Below are 18,556 nucleotides of genomic sequence, written 5' to 3' on the forward strand. Positions count from 1 at the left end.
ACAGAGACCAGACAATGTATGTTTTACATACTACAGCTATTGTCTGTTGATTTATGTTTGGCTTTGTGTGTACATGGCCCCATATGTCTACACAGCATGTCAAGCTTTGGGGGAATATGTAAGTCCTCGTTTGGCTTTGCCTTTTAGCATTTTCCCAATGTTTACAAAAGCCACGCTCTCCTTGACATGGACACGGTGCATTTGGAGTGATGACAACCGTATTTTCTTAAATGGACAACATTATTAGGTTTAACCATTCTCTACATTGACATTAGGGCAAAAGGCCAGTGGTGAAATACAGACAAGTCAGAATCAGTCACTGGTTTAAGATTAGGAAAATAGAGAAAAGGAAAGCCAAATCATGTGGCTAAAGATCCCAGTGGCCTATTACCATCATATTTCATATATTTCAGGCATGTTCTCCCATGCCTCCACTATCAATACCCTAGAGCACTGTATGGAAATGGAAGTATGCTACCACAAAAGCTCTGGTCCTGTGAGAGAAGAAGATGACTCCCTTCCCTTTTCAATGGAGCTAAGGCACATTGCATTAAAATCATTCAGATGGAGCCGGGTGTAAATGGGCGTGCATATTTAGTGGAAGGCAGGATGGAGGGATCAAGGAAAATGGGAGAGAGTGAGAGAGAGAAAGACATGCCTGTACTTCCTCTCCACCCATTCTTTAATGCTGCCTGAATAGCCCTGCGGTGCAGGCTTTGTCCCGGTCATTGTCGCTGGCTTAGAGAGCCTCTTTGCCAAGTGAGAGGCTTTGGCGACATATGTCACTTCAGTGAATCTCCCATCGCCCCTTTAGCCGCTCGAGTGGAGGGGCGGGCGGGGAGGCGTTTCTCCGCACCAGGAGAGGAGCAACGTGAGGTGGGGTTAGGAGGACAGACCCAAGTCAGAGATGTTGGTTCAGAGAGAGTTGTTGGAATGCTCCCTTGACGCTCCTGTCCCATACTTTTCCTATGGACTTGTAGTGCAGCCGTGTTGGCCCTCTGCTACAGGTGGACTAAACATTTAGAATGACTCTAAAAGCAGTAAGTATTGGATATTTTATGAACAGTGTTTTGTTGTTAGTCCCTGGGAAGTGGTGTGGGTCTGTGTGTGTGTGTGGGTGTGTTTGAGTGTTTCGCTGAGTGCACAACATATATGGATCATTAGGGTATATTTACCATTTCTACATTTATCTATGCTTGTGCAGCTACACATGCATAGCCCGTGGGGGTGCTGGTTGGTTGGGTGATTTGCGGGGGGGGCTCATTGTATACAGTGTGTGTTGGTAAGGATTAGCGGTGTAGTAGTCACACTCTGCGTGCCCTGGCCAACTATTGGCTTAGGAAACAAAATCCCTGCGGATTTGTGGCTATGCCCTGCCATGTGCTCAGGTAATAGATCCCCTGGCTCCCCAAACAAATGCTTTGTTATCTGTTTACATAGTGAATACACACCATGTTACGCTTCAGGGATTTTGCTTTCTAAACTAAATTTCTTGAATTCTGTCAACTTTGTTTGAGTTATCATAAAAGTGGCAGGTTTTACAGATCCCCATGCATGCATAAAGCTCAATAATTTGCCTAATCTACAAGGTTCATGCACCAAACAGTGGATTTGCCACAGTTGAATGAAAGTTGCCTGTTTAGTAAATGCTGTATTGTCAGGATCAACACAAATCTGGATAAAAGGTCCCACTCCTGTCACTGGAGGAAAGGGCCTCCTGCCTACCAAGGACTCTCTTGGCTTCACTGGGTAAAAGTGGCTTTCTGCGTCCAAGGAATGCTGATTTAAATCACAAACACTGTAATTAGGGTTTTTAGTTATGCCTGCACAATGGTAGGTGGTCTCTCCTGCAAAGTACTGTGTGTGTGTGTGTGTGTGTGTGTGTGTGTGTGTGTGTTGTGTGTGTGTGGCATTGTATGAGATACAGTATATAGCAACAGAGTAAGAGTGAGGGAGACTGTGAACTTTACTACAAACATGTAAAATGAAGTTCTGCTCCATTCGCAGAACCATCTAACCAGCTTTGCTTAGGATTCAGTCCATCGGCAGATAATCACAGAAATCCTCATCGAGAAAAATACGCCGCCGCCATCTCTCAATTTGTTTAATTGATTCTAAATTCAAGCAGCTTAATCCTGAATCTAGTCTACAACAATTACCATATTAACCTTTCTCACTCAGGAGGGATGCAGCCTTGTGTCCTCAGAGGCCCCCTGAGTCGTAGCATGTCGTTGTGAGGTGGCATGTGATTGGTTGAGACCCCCCCTCCGTTCTCCTCATTGCAGGATTAGCTGGAACGGTGAACCCATTTGGCATTGCCAGTGCTGCCGCCACAGTTTCGGCACTGTGAGAACTAAGCCGTGGAATACCAACAGGCTTACCGCTGCCGACCAACTTATAGTCTGCCATCTTGGATCGAGCGATCATAGCAGGCAGCAGCTTAGCCATCGTGCCAGTAGGGTTTACTGTAAGCATGCCATTTGATGCCACCAGCCAAGCTACACAGTTCAAAGGGTAATCTCCAGACAAGAGCTCTGCTGTGTCGTGGTACAAGAACACAACAATGAGGGACAACCAACTCGAGATGGCTGGTGTCCTGGATGGGGAGTGTCGTATCATAAAAGCACAGGTCCCTTAAAGGGGCCCTATTAGAGGAATTCAAATTTTCTTCTTTTGACATACAGTACTGTGCAAAAGTCTTAGGCATATGTCAAATAAATCCATAAAATGAAGATGCTTTCAAAACTAATGAAATGAAAAGTTTCTGAATATCAAAAATTTACAATAAACAGCAGTCTACTGACACACTAATGCAGAAAACAAATAAACATCTAAGACTTATAAGAAATGTATATAAAAAATCTAGGGTGCCTAAGACTTTTGCACAGTACTGTACAGACATTTAATGTAGACATTACCAAAATTTGAATTTGTTTGAGTGTTTAAATGTAAAGTTATTACACTCTGCAAAAAACATACATCTTAATGAGTCATTTAGTCTCATAGTCAACCTTCAAATCTTATTTTTCTTAAAACAAGTGAAAAATTGAAAAAAAACAGTTTAACTTGTTTCAGGAATTTTCTAGAAATGAATGTCAATATCTTGAAACAAGATCTCTTATCTCTTGTTCAATCTCTTGTTTTAAGAAAATTACGATTTTAGGACTCAATAATAGACTAAATGACTTGTTAATATGGATATTTTTTTTATTACCGGTAGTTTTGGACTAACTCCAGTCCACACATCACAACTGGTCTTGATTGGCAGCCCTCACTAAACAGTTGCTAAAATCCTTTCAATCAAGCAGATTGAAAGGATTTGCCTGTAATGCCTATACTCATAGGTTAGGCTATTTGGTTGAGCTGGTGTTGTCTGCCAATCAGGGTCCAGTGTTGTGCCTGTTTGGCTTCAAATTTATTCAGTAAACACCCTTTTAAATAAACTACATTCATTTGCAAAACATCACGATGAACATTACTCTTACCTCGAGCCATAGCATAGCATTGAAACCATAAAAATCATAAAAACAGAATAATATGGGGTTCTTTAATATGTTTTAACTGGAAATAAGGTAGAAACGCACTGTGAGGAATGTGGGCTTGCTGGGTTTTTGTGTTGTCAGATTTTATTTATGTAATTGCCTGCTGGTTTTCCTTTGTTTGGGTTGGCAGTCAGCCACGGCGTATAAAATGCCCATTTTCAACAGTGCTACCTTTAGTGTGATTATTCTGCAGTTCATTTATTGCAAAGCAATTCTCCCTCTGGAATGCTCATTCTATGCTGCATTTCTGTAATTAGAACAGGTGCTTGTAAAACTTTATCTCACCTCTCTTAGAAATTAAAAGGGTGGTGATTTTTTTTCCCAAATTGAATGATTGAACTTGTGACCATGTTTTTTTATCTGACCCTCCTAGGTCCATTGCGCCTTCAGTCTTCTAACTGACACCAGCTGATGTGCAGCGAACCAACCAGCAGGATATTCTCGTCTCGACTGTCTCCGTTGACCGGCGGAGGGGTGATGAGGTCACCTTGGAGCCTGGGCCTGGCTCTCCTCTTGGCCTTGACCTCCAGGGCCACAAGCTTCAATATCCCCCTGGAAGGTAGGATCATTGTGATGGTGATGAAGGAAATGCATCTGATTAGTCTGGATACAGGGATGCAAACACGCAAAAATTGTGTATTGTAAAAATGTATTGTGCACCAGCAAGGTTACTTTGATGAGGGTTTTTATGCTTTGCAGTGATATCCTTGTATGCTTTGTTAGTTCAGTGTCCATCTGTGGCAACTTGTTTGTTCAGGCATGCTGTGCACACGCCTTTGCCATTTTTCTGGCTTGTTAATACGGACTTCATACGAGGCAGTAGCGGAAACAAATACAAGGAAGTTTTCTCCTCAGTTGTCTTCCCGCATTCCTGCGAAGACTGAATCAGCAACATTCTGAGATTTGCGTGTGCATGTGTGTTCATGTTGCAGTGGAGCAGCTTCCAACCATAACAACTCACACGCCCAGTCCTGTTGTTGCCCTTCCTTTTGATGACAACTTTACTATGAGATGTGACGCCAGGGGCAACCCACCACCAGAGTAAGTGAGATTGACAGGTCACCTGCCCTGCCTCTGAATCTTGCTTTTCAAATAAATCCAGACCACCATCATTGATTTAAGATAAAGTGTGCCAAGAGCTAAGAGCTTTCATCAGTCCCAAAAACATATTGTAATGCTTGACCGCTCCAACAGATACAGATGGACAAAAGATGGCCAAGACTTTATCCCTTCCCACCTCTCCACAACAAAAACAAACCACAGCAATGGCAGTTTTGTACTGCACAACGGCCACCTCGCTAAGTTCCAGGGGAAATACCGATGCTACGCTTCTAACAAGCTGGGAACAGCCATGACAGAGGAGATCGAAGTAATCGTTGCCGGTAAGTAATCGTTCTATAAGAAGCTGATCATTTTGTTTTACCTCTTGGTCAAACCTTTTTTCAGGTTTTCATGATAGTTTTTCTTAAATGCCGTTGTTCTGTCTAGGTGTCCCCAAGTTTCCAAAGGAGAAGATTGAGCCCACCGTTGTTGATGAGGGCCAGCCGGTCATCCTGAGGTGTAACCCTCCAGACGGCGTGCCCCCCCGTCAGATCTACTGGATGTCTATTGGTAAGCCAAGACACAACTGAGAGAGCTTATAGGTTGTATGATGACTTGTACTATCTTTTTTTTTGCAGTGGCTTATTGTTTTATGGAAAATACACACACTTTAGGCACCTACAATCACCCAGAGCAGATATATCTCATATTTAGGGCCGATTTTTCCCATCACTGCCAAAGAAAGTGGTTTTATTGTGTAAATGGTTGCCCTTGCTCTGTCTGAAGTGCTGTGTCACTAGGCATTGAGTCCTCTGTCTCGCCCCTTGAGAGCTCTACCATCAGCCCCAACACACTCGACTGATGTCTGATAGAAACATGTGAAGGTTTTTAGATGGCAGGTCTAGTGGAGTGCTGCAGAACAATATCACTGCTTGTTCTAAGTAGACCTATGTTTCCCATTCAGGAGTCAGAGCAATTTTAGACGTATGGTGCATCTAGATTTCCAGGGACGTTTGTTGCACAGGTGAAATATTAAAAAGTATGCTGTGTTTCCTAACAGCCTTTCTGAACACAACAGAGTACAACATAATTATGAATTACAGCAACAATAAAGGTTAGATTGAGTTTCCATGACACATAGCTTGATTTGTTTCCAAACTAATTTTCATCCAAATGCAAAGATGAGTACATTTCTTACCTCATGAAACTGTGAAATTGCATTTTCATAACTGTCTTTTATGTTGCATTGTTGACATCGATTTTAAATTCTGGATGAGTTTTACTGCTGCCCTCGTTTGAATGACAGGTTATTAGCTTGTTAGAAACTGAAGGAGAATACTTTTGATACCAGTGACTCATCTTTCCCTACTGTGCTCACAAATGCCATTTTTTTTTAAATAGTGGCAAAATATGTAATTGTACATCTTCTGCACAGTGCATGACTTTGCCTTTGAACACTGAGAGTACAACCAATGACTTATGGCCATGAGTCAAAATAGGATGTTAAATACTGTGAATGGGTGAATGGGTGACACAGTGCTTCAGCGACCCGTGACTTACATAATGGTTCTATCCAACCGAAAATGGCTTTATCCAACCAAATATGCTGTCTCAGTGCACTTATGAGTGCACCGGCTCTATAAAGGGAAACTCTTTAGGGCATTTCCATTAAGGTCTGACATACTATATGAGGCTATGCTGGATTGCAATGATTTGTCATGTGACTATAGTCTCACCATAAGACCCGTCATTATAATACTTTGAGTGCCTTTGAGTATTTGCCTTTTACCCTTGTCATCCTGGAGCTGAAACACAGTAGATGGGTGTGTTTCAAATGGTTTGGGAAAATTCAGCTGGTGCCGCTGTCACTAAGCTGTCAAAGAGAAGTTACCAATTAGTATACTTGACCCAAATCTGCTCTTCTCCAGGTCTCCAGCACATTGAGCAGGATGAGAGGGTTTCCATGGGCAATGATGGCAACCTGTACTTCTCTAATGCCTTAGAGAAAGACAGTCGGCCGGACTACTGCTGCTTTGCTGCCTTCCACAAAATACGCACCATTGTCCAGAAAAACGCCATGGCTGTAGTCGTCAACACCTGTAGGTTCAAATATGTGGCTTTATCCAAAATATTCGTCTACAGTCAATTCTAACTGGTGCTCAATTGATTATCATGATAAGAGAAGCTAACATGCTATGTATCTTAAAACATTTGATAGTGTAATCAGTGTATCCCATTATCACTCTAGCCTTTCAAATAGTAATTCTGAGACATTCACTTGTATGTTTAAAAAATTGTTCTACCACATACCAAGAAGTAGGGCTTGCCTTGTCATGTTCATGTTACAGTACAGTGTGTTTTGACAGTGGGCTAAGCCATGCATGCCAGTGAACACACAAACCATCATACTACCAGCATTATTCTTACAGTGTTTTGTTTTTGTTTCAGTGAAACCTGATAGTGAATCTGATTACAGTGGCAACAGCAGTGAGTGATATTCACACATTATAAAACTTCAAGGTAGAAACGACACATTGTACCACTAAAAGGTTTCACATTATGCCATTCGACACCACACTACAATCTGTCTGCAAGTTGCAAAGAGCTGCAGATTGACCTTAAACTTATGTGTAGCTAAAAAGTGCGTTGATTAAGGAATAAGTTGGAGTGACCAAACTGCTCATTATGTCCATTGCAGCCGTTGCCCCCCCAGTCAGAAAACCCAACCTCATGCTGCCCTCTGGTGTTCAAACAGAGGTAGTGCTGGTGAAAGGACAGGAGGTGAAGCTGGAGTGTATACCAGAGGGATTGTACGTATCATACAGTGATTAGATATCATCTATCATCATTGAGAAATATATTTATTGGCAAATTATGGCTCATGATATGTTGCTGTGTTATGTAGTCCCACTCCAACGGTGAATTGGATCAAAATGGGAGAGCAGCTGCCTGACAAACGGACAGAATTCAAGAACTTTGGGAAGCTGTTGACCATTGCTGATATAGAAGAGAAGGATGATGGGAAATACATGTGCAAAGCCAAGAACTCTGTTGGAGAGGCTGTCCACTACTTTGATGTTATAGTGGAAGGTACGTCAACATCAATGAGCCACTATACAGATACATGTATTGGTGCCTGAATTTGGTTTTCTCTTCAGAGAGGAAGTCGTTGACACAGGAACCACAGTTGTTTTAACTCAGACCAACATTGTTCTTCTTAACACATCCCAGAGGCACCTAAATGGGTGACAGAGGCTCCTCAGAGCCAGCTGGCTGTGATTGGGTCAGATATCCACATCAAGTGCTCGGTCATTGGGAAACCACAGCCAGGTATCGTGTGGAGGAGGAATGGAGAGATTTTAAAAGGTGAGTAAGATTATGATTCTTTCAAACACTGACTTTATGCAACGTTTGACATTGGGCAGTAGGAGGGCATATTGAGCAGGGAGACCGCCCTTCAACCAGAGGACCGGGGTTCAAGCTCCTGTGTTGGCAAGCATCCATCATGCTGAGGTGTCCTTAAAGCTCAGTGAAACAGGCTTGACTTCTTGATTGGGAATGATTTTAACAATATTAGTACAGAATTTAGATTGTTTTTACAGAGTTCACTTAATTCAACCAAACACTGATACCCTTTTCATGTAAAAAAAACAATACCCCTTTATTAATTATAACTACGTGTGAGAAACACAAAATTTCATTTTTGTAAGGTTGTTGTCACAAAAATATCTGGGTAATGCTTATTCTTATTATTTTAGATTTTTCAATGGGAAAATTAAGGGTGATTTTCTATGGAAGGACTGCAACAGGATCTTGTAATTGTGTGGTCTCTAGTCCTTGTGACATGATGACTTATTATTTGTGTGTGGTTCTGTCAGATGAACCGTCAAACCAGAGGCGTGTGCTTGATGACACGGTGCTGCTCCACAACGCCCAGCCAGAGGACAGTGCTGTCTACCAGTGTGAAGCCTCCAACAGACATGGCAGTCTTCTGGCCAACGTCAACATCATGATCATGAGTGAGTACTGCAGCTAAACATTAGCCCTACACAGGCAGCAAGGAAGTATACCACTTTATTAGATACACCAAGCTAGTACTAGTAGAACAGCATGATTTTCTTCAAGGTGTGGATTCAGCAAACTCCTTGAAACGTTCCACAGGGATCTTGGTCAATGCCGACTTGATAGCTTCACACAGTTCCTGCAGATTTTGTGGCGGTGCATTCATGCTACAAACATCCCTTTCCATCTCATCCCAAAGCTGCTCCAATGGGTCGAGATCTAAGGAATGTGCAGCCCATCGGAGTAAACTAAAGTTACTATTATGTTCCTGGAACCGTCTTGAAATGATGTGTGCTCCGTGACATTTTCCTCCATGGATTCATGTTGTTTATGCCAAATTTGGAGGACCAGCTGGCACTTTTTCACTCTTCAATCACCTTATTGTTCTAGTGGAACCTAACATGATTTTCTATTGCTGTAGCCCATCTGCTTCAAGATTTGACAAGTTGTGTGTTCTGAGATGCCCTTCTATACATCACTGTTAGCTCCAACGAGACTTGCCATTCTCCTCTGACCACTCAACACGCTTTCACCGTCAGGACTGCAGCTGACAGGATTTGTTTTGTTTATCACACCATTCTTGGCTAACTCTAGATACTGTAGTGACTAAAAATCCCAGGAGGCTGGCCGCTCCTGAGATGCTAGAACCAGTGTGTCTGGTACCAATGATCATACCACACTCAAAATTGCTTAAATCATACATCTTGTCCAATTTAACATTCAGTCAAATGGTAGCTGAACCTCTTGACCCTGTTTGCATGCCTTACACTTATGCTTTATTTATATGTGGCTCACTGTCTGGAGTGAGCTGTATACAGAGAGGTATACCTAATAAAGTGGCCTGATTGTATGAAGTCTTCAAATTTGAGAGTCGGCATTGTTACAAGAGGCAAGTTTGGAAATTGTTTGTGTGTGTGTGTCTGTGTTTTTCATATGCATGCATCTCTGTCTAGCTGTATGCTTTTTTGTGCAACATGGCCTATTCTAATACCAGCTCATATCACCACAGTCTTTAATTTCTTCTAATTGTTGAACAATTAGATGTTGTGCTTGCTTGAAAATTCGTAGGACTTTTTTTTTATTAGATACTACACACACACTTTACTGTTACCAGATATCACAGATGACAAAGTATCTCCCTGATTCTCCTCCTTCTCCTTGGCCTTAGACCTGGCTCCTCTGATGCTGACCAGGGACAACCAACAATACGCTGTGGTACAAAAAAGGAACTTCATCATGAACTGTAGTGTCTTCAGCTCTCCGCCGGCCAAAATCTCTTGGTGAGGATTTATCAGAGTCACTTTAATTATCAAGTAGAATGAATGTACAGGAATTGGTCTTGATGTCAACTGTACAGAGACTTATTTTCGACAGACATTGCAGGGAGAACAGGACTTCACATCCTCACGGTGCCTGACATGTTTTTCTTCACCATTCCTCCTGCTATATATATCTATATCTATATATATATACCTATAGTTTCTCACATCTGTCAGTTCTATGCAGTTTGTGGTTCACCATCCTGTTGTCTGCCATACTATAAAATACATGTCCACGGAATGATTACATGACATATCATCAGGCACGTCAGCTAGTCTTGCCATTATTCCCAAACGGCTTCAGCATGTCTAGTCTAATGTTGACATTTATGTCTATTTGAAGAGATAATCCTCTTCCTTTGCGTGAAATTGGGCTTATTAAATCATCTAAACTACCACTGCAACTCTGCTTCAGTTCTGCACAAAAGGGAAATTGGATCTCAGACAATTCCTGACAAAACAAACTCTTAACTTTACCAAGACCCTCAGCAAATTAAGATAGTAGCTCTGATTCAATTATGTTCCACTTAAACATATTATCATATTACTTGAATGTGTTGATTGACCCAAACCCGCCTCAAATAAGACCTAAGACTAAACCAGCGCAGCTCTATTTCACTATATTCCTTTAAAACAGGGTTGGCAAAAATTCACTTTCACTTCAATCAATTCAAATTCAAAGGAAAACCAAAATGGCATTTTTTTTATTATTAATGATACCATTCATACATTGTGAATAATGTTCTCAAGGATTGGATAGAAGAACATTTTTATTATAGCAGGATATTCAGTGTTTGAAATATTGAAGAAAATCCAACCTTGACTCAAAGAGTTGACCCAATCATGAACAGACCCATGTTTTTTTGACAAGCTGAAATTCTACCCAAACACAATCTCAACTGCATACTTTAATATCTGGAAAAATCAAAACTTTCCAACCGATGGGTAAACTACAATTTGTGATCCGGGATTTGCGGGTTTTGGATGGACCTGCTCATCCATACTTCACTTCTATGTGTCTCTAATCTCCAAGCACCTCTGCAGCCTGATAAGGTGTGTACATGCTCTAAAAGAGGTGTGAAAACTTGTTCTCCTAGGACCAAGGATGACACTTCAGAACCCATCGAGGGGGAACGATTCTCTATTCACCAGAACGGATCGTTGCAAATCATCAGTGCAGAAAAAGAGGACAGTGGGGAGTATGTGTGTTCTGCCAGCAATACGGAGGGAAAGTCAGCTGTCACTGCTGTGCTGGATGTGAAAGGTATCTCAGCGCATTCCTTCAGCAGGATTAGCACTAGTGATTACACATTTATCATTAATCAAGATTAGGTTCAGTAGTTTCAGTTTAGTTTTTAGTTTATTTGCACATTTTTTAAAAAGAAAATTCAGACAGAGAAAAAGTAAATAGAAATAAAGTTACATGTGTAGGTGAGATAGAAACCCACTACGGGCTTATCTAAAAACCTCACCTAAAAGAGAGAAAAACCCCCCCAAAAAATAACAATACAAAATTAAATATCAATTAACATGCATATCTTTTACATGCCTAATCACATTGTAAAAATTAAAATAATATAGGCTGCTATAAATAATGGTTAAAAACAAAAATCAAGATTATTCAATACAAAATCTTTTTGACATCATAGCACTTTTGAGTCTCGTTTTGTATATAGACAAAGACAAAGAATCAGTCAATAAGTCTCCCCTGGTTTATTTTCAGATGCCACTAAAATAGTAGATCTACCTCAGGACTTGCGGGTCACCAGTGGGTCCACAGCCCAGTTGATGTGCCGGGCAGACTATGATAAAACCCTGGGGAAAACCTTTGAGGTGGTGTGGAGGAAAGACAGGGAGGAGATCCCACTTTCCTCCATGAAAGATTCCAGGTAGGTTGCTGTAGTCTGATTGATTGTTTTTTCCTTCATTGGTATGCTAATGCTATGGAAAAAGTAATAAAAGAGTTCATTCTCGTGGTCTGTGCCAAGTGACTCAGGGGGGCAAAGACAAGGGATTTGACCCCCTTGTCTTTTTTCAACTGATTGATTAATTCATTGGAGCAGCCAGTCTACAGACGTGAAGGAGAGGTTTGAAGTACAGACAGAACGTGTACACTTGATGAATAAATTTCACCCTGTGCTTTTTGGCTTTCTAAACAATGTCTGATGTCTGATAAAATAGAAAATTAAATATTAAAAAATATATATATTTACCACCAAAGAATACAATTAATACTCAGAACTGATTTCCCTCCAAAGATCAGCCTGAGAAAACAAACTTTCCATTGTGTCTTTAATTACAGCGATGTCATGGTTGAAACAGGCTGTTTGGTTGCATGATTGATTGATGCACAGCTTGATACCTAGCAAGATAAACAGACAGACTGACTGATTAATTAATTGATTGATACCTAGTACAGTTATAACCCAATGACTGTGCTTCCATGTGCTTCCATGTTCAGATACTCTGTGGATGGAGGCAAGCTGCAGATCATGAATGTGAACCGGAGTGATCAGGGAGTGTACACATGTATTGCTAGAACCAGCCTAGATGAAGACAGTGCCTCTGCAGTACTCACAGTGCTGGGTAAGATAATTCAGTACATAATAGTATATTCTTCGTGTATTGATGACACATACTGTACATGGAATGGAGTAGAATATAGACGATGATATAGATAATTCAAAAGAGGCTGCTGCATTGTGGTTTAAATATCATGTGAATCATGTAAATTAGGTTTTGTTTTTGTTTTTTGTTTTTTTTCATTACCATATTTGATTCCCCAGATGTTTTGGGAATTGATTGACAGCAGCTAATGAGATTCTAATGTTGCTGTATGTGCTGTGTGTGGCAGACGTTCCTGATGCGCCAGAGAATTTGGAAATATCTGAACGCAAGGCTCGGAGCGTTCGTCTGTCCTGGATACCTGGGAGTGACCACAACAGCACCGTAACAGGTAAGAGGTAGAAGAATCAGCTGCATCTTTCCAAAAGCAAGTACAGAGATGAATTCTGTACAAAAAAAATGGTTCTGAAGAGTTTTTTTGTGGGGAAAATGGTGCTTAAATAGTGCAACACAGAAACCACCTTTTCACTAACAGCTATTAACTGTAAAGTGATTGTCAGTTATCGTTTCTAATCTGTTTCATATCTGTTTCAAATTATTGCTATTAACAAATGCCACCATATTACAACCTTTTACCATTTCTCAGAGAACTGGTATACAGCACCCTGTGTTGCATAGTAAAATCCTTGTGGCTATAGCATTGAAATTATCGCAAGATAGAGAAAATACTTAAAGAACCAGAGCGGTTATTCCTGACAAGCCAAAAGAACGCCTTTTTTTTGGGATGCCTCTAAAAGTAAGCCATCTGTAAAAATGCCTTCTGAAATACTGTTTTTCCACGGGCCACAGGGGGAATGGAGCCCACTTGGAGAAGCAGTTTTTTTATGGTCTATGTCCCTAGTGTTGGAGGAGGATAACAATGCTGCAGTAGTTGTAATTGTATCACATAACACATTTTGTTGGATTAGAAAACAGAATGTTCATCATCTCAAACTCATTAAAATTTGTCATGTTGCCTTTTTTGTGAAAGGCAGAGGTAACAGATAGCGGTTTCGCGTTTGAGCGCTCACCAAGGAGGTTTTATAGCAGTAGTAATGCTAACTAAGTCTCTTCTTCAACAATAAATGGCTGCAGAGTTGCTCATGAAATGTTGAGGATGACTCCAGCTGAGAAATGTCTTAAACGTTTGTTTTTACATTTCAAAAAGGGACTTACTCATTTCCGGAACTTATTACCATAATTTTAAGCCTCTTTTAGTCTTTTAATATCTATCAGCTGTAATATGTTATCTATGAGGAGAGATTAGATTAGAAATTTTGCAACATGTAATGTAAAATCTTATATAAGTAATAGCCTATAACATGTAATGTAAAATCTTAAGTTCTGAAGCTCTGCCAAGTGAGAGGTTTTATATTCTAAAACTTGTAGGCTATAGATAACCTACTAATGCCATTCAAGGAGCATTAAGTAATCTATGACTTTTATTAACCTCTATCTGTGACCAAGGAATTGCAACATCGACAGGCCTCTGGCGCAGCTTACGGTGGCCTGTAATTGACACAAATAAGGGGAGTTTCTGTTCCAAAACAGACTTTGGGCCAGAAAATTAGTTTTGAAAGCCATAATTCTCACTTGAGTCACTGGGATTGATCAACAACCCTGTCAAACCCCTGCACCAAGTAGAACACAATATCCTAAATAAGACTGCCTCTTCCTCTCATTTACTTCTCAAGTGAAGTTTGTTTATTTTTATAGCCCTTTATCACAAGCATGTCTCAAAGGACTTTGCAGATAATGAGCCTAACTACATCTAACTGATCACAATAAACCATAGAACACAAGAAGAAGAGCAAGACGCACAAAAACACAAAAATATTTTCTTCATTTACTTCTCCTAGTTTTGTAATCAGTGTGAGATTTTGCCCATTTTCTCACACTTCTGCAATTCTGTTCCTGAGAAACAACCCTTGAATTGTCTCACTCTTGTATATCATGCTGCTCACTTAGCTCTTTCATTTATTTTTTATTTTTTTTAACACATCTTAACATGCACTCATTCTATTCTACGTCTCCAATAGATAATTAAGGAGAAACATCTCAGGAATATATCAGCAATCTGTGTGTGTAGCCATCTACAAATAAGATATCACGCTTTTCTTATTTATCCCTATAATTAATGTATATATATATATATATTCTCATTCTTATTGCTCCTAAGGGAGGGGCAGGGGGTTTAAGAGAGAGAATTCAGATGTCAATGATCCTAAATCAATACAATATTGAGATATGCTATATTTCTCCAGAGGTAAGATCTTTCCTATGGGCAGATGGTCATTTTGTGTTATGGTGCAGTTAATTACACTAATTGCACCTTTAAGTTTCTCTGCGGGATCAGTCCATACTTATTTACTTTAACTGCCTGTTTTAATTTGGTTTCGACTCAGGTGTGACTCAATAAAAATTGCAGCTGTCGGGTGAAAACCTTGTAACTCCAATAATGGTGATTTTCATGTTTTAACTTCAATTGAACAATTCCATTCTCCTCTATGGGTTTATGAATCCCTACTGAATAAACTGACAAATGCATGGCCGTAAAGCTAAAAACCAGGCTGTTTTTATTAGTTCTTGGAAAGTTGACGTTTTGGAGATACAGGGTTTTCACCCGACAACAGTGATGTTTTGAACAGCACAGTTGTAGGGTGACAGAATAATGACTGTATCTGTATGGCTTCCATATTCTCCATGAGCGCAGAATTCATTGTGGAGTACGAGGAGAACCAATGGGAGCAAGGCAGGTGGAAGGAGCTCCTTAAAGTCTCTGGTAACCAGGCAACAGCCGAGCTGGCACTACAGGGACACCTCAACTACCAATTCAGAGTGTATGCTGTCAATGCTGTTGGACCTGGACCCCCCAGCGAGCCTACGGAGAGATACCAAACCTTGCCTACAGGTCCCACTCACTCCCTTTAATTAACATTTTCTGCCGTGGTAATCTGTCTATTGTAAAAGCATGTTAAGTTTTAACTTTTCTTTTGAAATGCGCTGTATGGAGAGGCCAGCATTTGCCCGGGACTTTGTAGCAGTAGGAGGTGTGGATATTTTTGGGCCTCGGGAGAGCTTTAAATCTCACTGTATTAGTTCCAGCACATGTTGCTGTTAAACACTGGCTCTTATTTGAATATGTGCATCATGAAATAGGGACACTAAACTGGCAAATATTTTGCTTTGGCTGAGCAATAAGGACAAGAAAAGAATAAGAAAATCATCATATAATTATATAAATCTCTCCAAAGCTCCTGATAGAAGCCCAGAAAACATCAAAATCCAGGGCCATCTGCCTCATCAAATGGACATTAGCTGGGAGGTAAGAGAAAGACTTGTTTTCATGAGTAGCATCTCTATCTTGAAGATCAAACACTAGAAATTCATGCAGTATGGAGACATTTTTTAAAGATTTATTATTTAATCATTACAACTCCTATTATAGCCACTGCTGCCTATTGAACACAACGGCCCAGGCTTGGAGTACAAGGTGAGCTACAGGAGGCTTGGGGTGGACGATTTCTGGAAGGAGCACCTGGTCAAAAGACATTTGTTTGTGGTGAAGAAAACGCCCACTTTTGTCCCGTACGAGATCAAGATTCAGAGCAGGAACAGCCACGGTTGGGGACCAGAACCTAAAATTGTCACAGGTTACTCCGGGGAAGACGGTGAGTTACAGACCTAATACTATTTCCTGTATGTGTTTCATTTCAGAATTTTTTTTAATGAGAATGTCAGTGTTTGATATGTTTATATTCAGCTCACTTCCATTCTGCAATTTCTTTGAACATGCCCTGAAGCTGAACTAACACATTGCCTTTGTTTTGCGTGTGACTTACTGTGAATTTCTTGTGTTATTGTATCCTACCCTGTCTTCAGTTGTCTTTTGGCATTGTCTGCGGGAAAATGTGTCAGGTTAAGTTCTTTCCTTATTTTCTTTCTGCCCACGGCCTTAACCCCGTGCAGGTGTGCAGTAGTGACTTTTTCTTCTTTTCTGAAAAAAAAAAAAAGCAAAAAAAACACTTTCGCTAAATCCAGCAGGTGGCAGATAACCTTTGTAGAGCAGAGGGATGTCAAATTTCCACTTCTGTCTCAGAAGCTGTGTGGGATTTGACAGATCGTGACACACTTTGCGCTGTAGGCCTACTGTGATACAATGGCTCCTTTTCTCTCTAGTGATTGCTGTGCTTCTGTTACACCCTTTCCCACTACCAGTATAGAAAGAAATCAGAAAATATTAAGAGGATTTTTATTTCATGTTTGTTATGTTTTTCCCTGCTGAAAAAAAAAAAATCAGCCTTCACCAACTATGCTGGTTATGCTTCTGGCCAGGTTATGATGGCCATGCTCTGACCATAAATGCTGGTTAGCTTCGTCTATATTTTGGGAACTTGTGGTCTACCAGCATCAGTGTTCTCATTTACCACCAGAACCAGCATCGGAGCATCGCTGCCCAGCTAAGACCTAAGCTAAACTCAGACCATCAACCAGCTTTATCTGGTCTAGGCTGTTTTTTTTTTTCAACACGGTTGTCATCATTTGGTCAGGATTTTATAGTGTGTGCATATATTCACATTCAGTTATTTGTCTTCATACATGTGCCTTATGTGAGTGTATAGCCTATGTATGTGAGTTTGGGTGTGTGAAGGCACTGTGTGTTGTCTGCATTATGTCTATATTAGTGACCCCCCCCCCCCCCCCCTGTGCTCTCCAGTCCCCACTGCAGCGCCACGGGATGTAGCGGTGGAGGTGATCAACGCCACCGTCTTGAGAGTCAGCTGGACCCGGGTTCCCCCCGCCACAGTGCGAGGTCATCTAGGGGGCTACAATGTGAGTCCACGAGGCCCGGAGGCTACACTGACATCTCTCAGCGGCAGAGCAGGCAGAAATAATCGCATTGGTTGAGTTTAACCTCGAACACAACAGAGCCAAAGAACCACAGTTTTTTTTGGAGTGTGTCAGCGAACTGGCATCCTTGAATGACAAAGAGGGCACTAAAAATAAAAATATAAACACAAACAATAAATGGCAATGAATTCTTTTTATCATTCATTTATAACCTTGACATTCATAATCTTGGAAGGTCAGCAGGCCTAGATAGCTCTAGGCTAGTTTGGCTAGTTTGAACTTGGAAGGTCAGCTAACCTAACAAGCTGACGAATAATAACTCAGTATGGCTAGAATGCATTTTTTCACTTGGTAGCAACAGAGCTAGGCTTCAGACTATTAGCTCCTCTCTTATCCCTTGTCTTTTTCATTCACTGGGTTTCCATCTAACATTACATAACCAGATGTCTCTTTTCAAAATACCAGGTGAGTGCAGGCATTAATTACTCCTCCCCAACACACTCCATCTCTCTCTCTCTCTCTGTCTCTCTGTCTCTGTCTCTTTCTCTCTCAGGTGCACTGGTTGCGTAAACGGAGTCTGCTGAAACCCGACAGGGTTCCAGAGGAGCGCCATTCCCTGTCCTTCCCTGGGAACAGGAGTCATGCCATGGTGCCGGCCCTCAAGCCCTTCTCTGAGTACAGACTCACCGTCAATGTCTTCAACAAGAAGGGCAACGGGCCCAACAGTGACCCGGTCACCTTACTCACACCGGAGGGAGGTGAGGTGTTGGGGATAACACAGGCATACAGTATACAACATATGACTGCTTCTCATGCCCACATGGAATCTTGTACAGTACACACAAATATAAAGCACACCCTGAAAAGCTTTCAGATAAAAAACAACAATATGCCATATGATGCAGGCAAGAAGAAACACATTATCTTTTATTTTCTGTTGGACTGATTGATGATAATTAATCCCTAATAAGGAAATTCATCCATTAAATCAGCCTCCAGCACAGCACAGCTCAGAAGAAAATATTTACATGAAATACAAAGTACAATGTTTGGCCTTAAGAACAGGAGAGAAAGAGGAAGTCATGAAAGGTAGCCTAAGTCAGACATCTCATAAAAATACCGAATAGCAGTAGGCGC

General features: G+C 41.0%; 1 protein-coding gene across 2 annotated transcripts in view; it reads left to right on the plus strand.

Annotated features, from left to right (window-relative positions):
• Positions 1 to 709: 709 nt before the first annotated feature.
• The window catches only part of chl1a (cell adhesion molecule L1-like a), a 32,179-nt gene continuing 14,332 nt past the window's right edge, over positions 710 to 18,556 (plus strand). The window contains exons 1-21 of one of the 2 annotated variants that reach the window (XM_071516327.1): positions 710 to 1,040; positions 3,916 to 4,101; positions 4,475 to 4,583; positions 4,737 to 4,924; positions 5,031 to 5,153; positions 6,512 to 6,682; positions 7,032 to 7,070; positions 7,282 to 7,393; positions 7,489 to 7,673; positions 7,815 to 7,949; positions 8,462 to 8,602; positions 9,814 to 9,925; positions 11,062 to 11,228; positions 11,688 to 11,853; positions 12,426 to 12,550; positions 12,819 to 12,920; positions 15,282 to 15,479; positions 15,823 to 15,893; positions 16,017 to 16,239; positions 17,286 to 17,401; positions 17,973 to 18,177. In XM_071516327.1, coding sequence (XP_071372428.1) covers positions 3,954 to 4,101; positions 4,475 to 4,583; positions 4,737 to 4,924; positions 5,031 to 5,153; positions 6,512 to 6,682; positions 7,032 to 7,070; positions 7,282 to 7,393; positions 7,489 to 7,673; positions 7,815 to 7,949; positions 8,462 to 8,602; positions 9,814 to 9,925; positions 11,062 to 11,228; positions 11,688 to 11,853; positions 12,426 to 12,550; positions 12,819 to 12,920; positions 15,282 to 15,479; positions 15,823 to 15,893; positions 16,017 to 16,239; positions 17,286 to 17,401; positions 17,973 to 18,177 — 2,836 coding nt within the window. In that variant the 5' untranslated portion in view covers positions 710 to 1,040; positions 3,916 to 3,953. The remainder of the gene's footprint in view (positions 1,041 to 3,915; positions 4,102 to 4,474; positions 4,584 to 4,736; positions 4,925 to 5,030; positions 5,154 to 6,511; positions 6,683 to 7,031; positions 7,071 to 7,281; positions 7,394 to 7,488; positions 7,674 to 7,814; positions 7,950 to 8,461; positions 8,603 to 9,813; positions 9,926 to 11,061; positions 11,229 to 11,687; positions 11,854 to 12,425; positions 12,551 to 12,818; positions 12,921 to 15,281; positions 15,480 to 15,822; positions 15,894 to 16,016; positions 16,240 to 17,285; positions 17,402 to 17,972; positions 18,178 to 18,556) is intronic. The other variant, XM_071516326.1, reaches the window with a different exon arrangement.

The sequence above is a fragment of the Centroberyx affinis genome, unplaced genomic scaffold (assembly GCF_046629955.1).
Source record: "Centroberyx affinis isolate AG114_WGS23_722 - 3 ecotype Tasmania unplaced genomic scaffold, CSIRO-AGI_Caff_v1 ptg000398l_1, whole genome shotgun sequence".
In the NCBI taxonomy this organism is placed as follows: domain Eukaryota; kingdom Metazoa; phylum Chordata; class Actinopteri; order Beryciformes; family Berycidae; genus Centroberyx; species Centroberyx affinis.